General features: G+C 38.7%; 1 protein-coding gene across 1 annotated transcript; it reads right to left on the reverse strand.

The window, feature by feature from the left end:
• Positions 1-3,655: 3,655 nt before the first annotated feature.
• Positions 3,656-6,297, reverse strand: LOC115950237. The gene is made up of 2 exons (XM_031067468.1): positions 4,010-6,297; positions 3,656-3,917 (listed from the first exon to the last, which is right to left on the reverse strand). The coding sequence occupies exons 1-2, from the start codon at positions 6,295-6,297 to the stop codon at positions 3,656-3,658; spliced, it is 2,550 nt and encodes an 849-aa protein (XP_030923328.1).
• Positions 6,298-6,649: the final 352 nt, after the last annotated feature.

Consider the following 6,649-nt stretch of genomic DNA (forward strand, 5'->3'; position numbering starts at 1 on the left):
TTCATTGAACCAATAATCAACCATCTCCTTCCACTGTGCTGGGATAACCCCAGGCGGTTCAATAGCCAATACTTCTTCACGTGACAGCCCAGGTTTTTTGTGATCCTTCTTCAACTTGGTCCTGCGATTCCTCCTTAGTTCTCCTAGCTGACTCATTGCCCATCCCATTTGATTGGTTGGTTTGACAATATTGGGATCAATTATATACCGTTGCTGAAATAAGACAGTAGAGTTAGCAAAATGTAGTATTTTAATTAGGACAGCAGGTGTAAATAAAAATAACTAATATTTCCTTTTCATACTACCTCAATCTCCGTCCAACAATCTTTTTTAAACTTTTGAGGGACACTTGGCCACCCAGCAGGCGTAAGCGGGCATAATAGGCCATTCTCGCAAAACGAGCCCAACCATCGAACGAACAATTCCCCGTCATTGCCAATCGGTTGGCCTTCATCATTTAACGGCAACTGAATTTTGTACTCACCAGTCATTGCCCATATGTCAGCCAACCTTGTTTTCCCACGTTTTCCAGGCCTATTTTCTGATGCTCGATTTTGTTCCGGTGCTGGATTTTGTACCGGTGTTTGGGTATGAACATAATCATCTGTATCTACAAGACCAGCCATATTAGAACTTATTTAACAAAGCTTAGAAGTAGTGAAAAATGTCACACCATGCAAAAATTATGCATCTACCAATTGAAATAATAAAAGGTTTACAATTTCATGGTTACAAAACATAAGTAAATTTAGGCCTTTCTCCCACACATTCATGTAACCCACTTACGTAGCTTTCTAAAAAGACGAGCAACCATGCTTCGTCACGGGTTGCCTATAATTACCATTTAATAAATTTGGATTTAGAATATATAATTTCAACCCGATCTTCTCTTTGATCATTCAACTTCAGCAAATTTGTTTACCAATTTCCTAAAGTTGACTGGTAATTGGAAATTGCTAGCTTAATTAAGCAAGTATAACAATAATCTACAAGAACATATCACGTTTTTTTTTTAATCATCATCCGGATAGAATGATACCCAAGATGGAATAGATCCTACATACTTGGAATTGATAATCAAGGTTTTGCATTTTCCCACACTTTGTTAATTTGGAAATACAGAGGGAATGTCTTGGTTATACTTTACTGCATATAGTTGGCTTCGAGTCAAGTATATAACATGTCAGGAACATCCCAATTGAAAAAACCAATGGCATGAAATTGGACTGAAGTGATTGAATGGACCATAGTGGACCTAAAGGACTGAGGTAGACACTGTAGGACCAAACTAGACTGAGCAGAAATGACTGGACTGAGCAGACCAAATTGGACCAAATAGACCAGAACCGACTGAATTGGACCCAAAGGAAATTAATGGACCAAATGGACCAAAGTCAGCAGAATATACTCAATATGCCTTGATATTTTAATTATATTATGAAATGATGTAAACCACCAACTGATAATTGAAATTGCAAAACATAAATTAATCCTACAATATTAAAAAACTTTGAACCAAATGAATTCCTATATGTATTAGCTAGAATTGATCTAAGCATCCAATAATAAACATCAAACCTTACATTCGAAAACATGACCAATACCTGGAGCTAGTGTCTCATCATCGTCACTTGCCACCGGTGTTGCCACCGGTCTTGCATCCTCAGAAATGTGGGGTTCCTCATCAGCTGCCTCCACTCGTTGTCGTGACTGTGATGATCCTTGCCCAACGTAAACAAGTGGCAACTGGCGTTTCCTCCCCATTCTTGCGTCCAACACCTTTTACAACACAATGAGGAAAAATGGTTAAGAAGCACGGCCAATAATTGTTAACTGTAGTAAAGATAATTATGTATGTTAAAACTATTATTTCTTAACAACACGAAAATATAACAGTTATAACATATATATGCAACAACATGAAGAAGTAACAGTTTCACCTACTAATTATATATGAGTATCAATCTGATTCTTAAGTCATGAGGACACATATATCCTATAACAAAGACACAAGTGTAACTAGAGTCTTCATTTCAAAGTAAGAAAAAAAAAAAAGACAAGTCAACCCCATACCAAAACCATGTTGAATGTTTTTCCCTACAATTTTCTCTTTTAGTATAGGTAAAGATTTAGTCTCATTTGTAGCAACTTTGTTATGTAAATGAAGTAAGTTTTATTTTTGAGCCTATTAATTTCCTACTAAAATTAATTTCACACTTCCCAGTTTGTTTGAGTTAGCTTAATCACATATTAGTCATACTCAATCACAATTAAATCATGTACATACTACATACATCCGTAGGCAAATTGTGAAAGAGGATAGGGTGACAATCACAACCGTTTCAAACGTCTAAATCCTTCTGGGTTGTGCTTTTCAAGTCATACGCAGAGTCATAGTGACTCCAAAGCTCTGAACGAACCGGAAAGATATGTCTATGTTATTAGTAATTATATGTTCAAACTTTTATTTTTTAACAATTTTGACAAAATAATAGTTTGTACATATATATGCAACAATGTCAAACTTTGCACGCAATATGCCTTTACAAATGAGAACTTATAATTTCAATAAGAATTAACTATAACACAATTACACATACCACAACAATATCCTATTACACTACTCATCATCACTGTAATCGACTTCGTTGTCATTTTCATCGTTGGAGTCATCATCAATGAACTAACACTCATCCAAGTCGTCCATTTCAGGAAGATCTCTTGGGCCAATGATAGAGGCATCAATTGTCATTCCCTCCACATCATCTCGACCCCAACGAAGGTCATCCCTACCAACATCAGGACTAGTGACAGAGTACGGGATGTTCTCAAGAAACTCATCCGTGTCATCCTCATCATAATGGGGCCCAATACCTGCATCAAATACATCTCTGGCTTTCGTTTTAACGACAACAAACCAATCTTTCTGCCTTTTATCTTCAACATAAAAAACTTGTGTAGCTTGAGACGCCAACACATATGGTTCATGCACCATTTCCTCCCCACCATGTACGGAATGATTAAAATTCACCATAGGAAACCCAAACTCATCAATCTTATATCCCCTCCTATTTTGATCATCAACCCATTTACACTTGAATAACACATGTTTGATATTGCCTGAATAATTCAACTCAATGATATCTGTCAACACACCATAGTACATATTGCCACCTTCAGTGGCAACACTAACTCCACTATTTTGCGTTTTTCTATTTCCCTCGACACTCGAACTCCTAAATTTTAACCCATTTATGACATAATGTTTCAGTCGATTTACTGAAGTATATGGCCCTTTCGAAAGCGTGACAAGTGTATCACTAAGTCCAGTTCTTTCCCTATCAGCAGCAGTCATTGACATCACCTAATATAATCAAACAAATTAACTGAGTCTAATTAGTACCGTCCTTCTACTTATGGGAAAGTTGCAATGTTAAAAAGTTGAATATATAACACGTACGTGAGATCTAAACCAGCCACAAAAGTTCTCCATGTGGTGCTTATGAATAGTAGCATTGGATATACGACAGTGGCCCTTTTGAAGTTCATCTTTCGTCAAACTTTTGTGCATCCTACATGAGATGGCAATTGTATTAGTGTTAATACACGGAGCGCACATTGGATTCTCGTGCAATTATATTGATGTCCATAATACTTACTCACGAAACTGGTAAATGTTCTCGGAATTGAATAGCACATAGCGATGAGCTTGGGTCAATTCCCTACTTTCTAGTGCCACACTTGAAACTGTCCCTGTTGACTCCTCCATCGTCCTTGTGGGTCGTGAGAATATAGTTTCAACTCCTTCCATATACTGTGAACAAAACGTTAAACATTCCTCCACTATGTAACCTTCAGCAATACACCCTTCTGGAGCAGCCCTGTTTCTTACATAAGACTTAAGGCGTGAGAGGTACCTATAATGCGCATGACAAGGTTAATAATTGACACTAGCTATTACAAAGCACACATGAAACCTCATACTGTACATGTATTACCTATGACTTACCTCTCAATGGGGTACATCCAACGGTACTGAACTGGACCACCAATCTTGGTTTCAGTAGCCAAGTGCATGACCAAATGTACCATCACAGTGAAGAAAGATGGAGGAAATATCTTTTCCAATTCACACAACGTCATTGCAATGTCAGCCTCAGCACTCGCAATATCAAACACCGTAAGGGTTTTCGAACAAATTTTCCTAAAGAAACAAGCTAACTTTATCAAAGGCCTAATAACATGCGATGGCAAAGATCCTCGTAAAGCAATTGGAAGGAGTTGTTGCATCAGGATGTGATTATCGTGACTCTTTAAACCAGAAATCTTACGTTCTTTGAGGTTGACACGGCGGGAGATGTTGGAAGCATATCCATCAGGCACTTTTACGTCTCGCAAAACTTGCAAGAAACCATCTTTCTCCAATGCAGTCATATGAAAACACGCAGGCGGTATCATATACTTATCATCACCTTTTCGCTGTAGGTGGAGTTCTCTCCTTATTCCCATTTCCGCCAAGTCAAGGCGTGCCTTGTAATTGTCCTTTGTCCAGTCCTTCACGTTCAGCAAAGTGCCAAGTATATTGTCCATCACATTCTTCTCTATATGCATCACATCAAGATTGTGTCGCAACTTGTGATTCTTCCAATAAGGCAATATGAAAAAAATACTTCTCTTCTTCCAAACACACTGGTTTGCCTCACCTCTCTTTCTTTTGTTGTATTTTCCTCGACATTTCTTTCCCAGACAACGTGTAAGTAAAGTTTCAATGTCCATAATTATGTCTGACGCAACTGGTGGCACAGGAGCCACTCGCATATCAGTGAATCCATCAAATAAAGTATCTTCTTTCCGAAATTCGTGGTCACTACCCAACCATCGCCTATGTCCCATGTAACAGAATTTGCGGCCATTTTTTAAATATTTCGAGTCGGTCTCTGAGGCACAACAAGGACACGCAAACTTACCCTTCGTACTCCAACCCGACACATCTGCGTATGCAGGAAAATCATGTACCGTCCACATCAATGCTGCATGCAATTGGAATACATTTTTTGAAGATGCATCGTACGCTTCTACTCCAACATCCCATAATTCCCTCAGTTCTTCTACTAAGGGTTGCAAGTACACATCTATTGCAATCCCTGGTGATTTAGGTCCAGGAATAACTGGTGATAAAATCAAAGATGATCGTTTCATGCACAACCAAGGCGGGAGATTGTAAGGGACTAGCATGACAGGCCAAGTGCTGTGAGTAGTACTCAGCATTCCGAAGGGGTTGAACCCATCCGCAGCTAATCCAAGTCTGACATTACGAGGCTCAGACGAGAACTGTAAATGCGTAGTGTCAAACATTTTCCATGCATCCGAGTCAGCAGGATGCCGCATTACCCCGTCCTCTGTACGACCATTAGCATGCCATTTCATAGAACTAGCCAAGTCAGGTGACAAAAATAATCGCTGCAATCTTGGCTTTAAGGGAAACCAGCGTAGGATCTTTGCAGCTTTCTTCTTTCCCTTACTAGATGAGGCATTATTATTTGTAACGGATGCCTCATTTGGTTTCCACCTACTTTCTTCGCAACAAGGACATGCCTCGAGGTTAACATTCTCCTTCCAAAATAGCATACAATCATTGGGACAAGCATGGATCTTCTCATACCCCAAACCCAAATCTCGAACTATTTTCTTAGCCTCATAATGGTCCTTTGGCAACTTAGCGTCAGAAGGGAGCATATCCATCAAGAGTTGAAGCAACATAGTAAATGACTTGTTCGTCCAACCACAAAGAGTCTTCAACTGGAACAACACAACGATGGCTGAGAATATGCTAAATTTTGTACACCCAGCATATAAAGGTTTGTCCACATCATCTATCATTTTGTAAAACTTTTGTGCACCATCATTTGGACCTTGAGCCGGTTGTTGCACAGTTTCCCCTTCGTCCATTGGTTCAGGTGGCATTCCATGCGTGGGGCACAAATCATGCAACACCCCACGAAAGTCACCGTATTGTTCTAAGGACTCTTGGACATGACTACTCCCACATTCAGTGGTAGTTGGCGCAGCCGCCGATTCCCCATGCCATTTCCAAAGTGTGTAATTTTGAAGCATCCCCTTACTCCAAAGATGTTCACGTGCCACCCCTGGTAGTACCAAATTCATATTCACACATTTGGTACAAGGACAAAAGATTTTCCCATCGCTTGCATGTTTTGATGCAAATTCCACAAATTTAAGTACACCTTCAATATATTCCCTTGAACTCCTCTGCTTCTTCATCCAACTTTTATCCATGACTATACAAGATAAACAATATCTGACCTACAACAACATTTGGTAATGCATAGCCAATAAACCGTCAAATTAGATTCAGAGGTGATCTGAGACCTATTACTGATTTGTAAAGAACAAACATACCGAACTATGCATAGATTTTCGTAGAACATAATATATATATCACTACATCAAGAATAACCTATACTTTCAATTTTCTAAATAGTAACACTAAATGAAGCATAACTTTATGTGATATGTTTGGAATATTTTAAGCATAATTGTTGGAATAAGATATTAACAAATCACATATGCATGCAATTGTAATAATTATAACCTCCAGAATACCAAGATAACTATGTCCAACAACGAA

The sequence above is a fragment of the Quercus lobata genome, chromosome 6 (genome assembly GCF_001633185.2).
Source record: "Quercus lobata isolate SW786 chromosome 6, ValleyOak3.0 Primary Assembly, whole genome shotgun sequence".
NCBI classification, from domain to species: Eukaryota; Viridiplantae; Streptophyta; class Magnoliopsida; order Fagales; family Fagaceae; genus Quercus; species Quercus lobata.

What these genes read in the sequence shown, in the direction of transcription:
- LOC115950237 (XM_031067468.1), bottom strand. Translation starts at nt 6,297, where the DNA reads ATGGATAAAAGTTGGATGAAGAAGCAGAGGAGTTCAAGGGAATATATT. An exon ending in TGGATGTACCCCATTGAGAG is followed by an intron (nt 3,918 to 4,009) that starts GTAAGTCATAGG and finishes TGCGCATTATAG; the next exon opens with GTACCTCTCACGCCTTAAGT.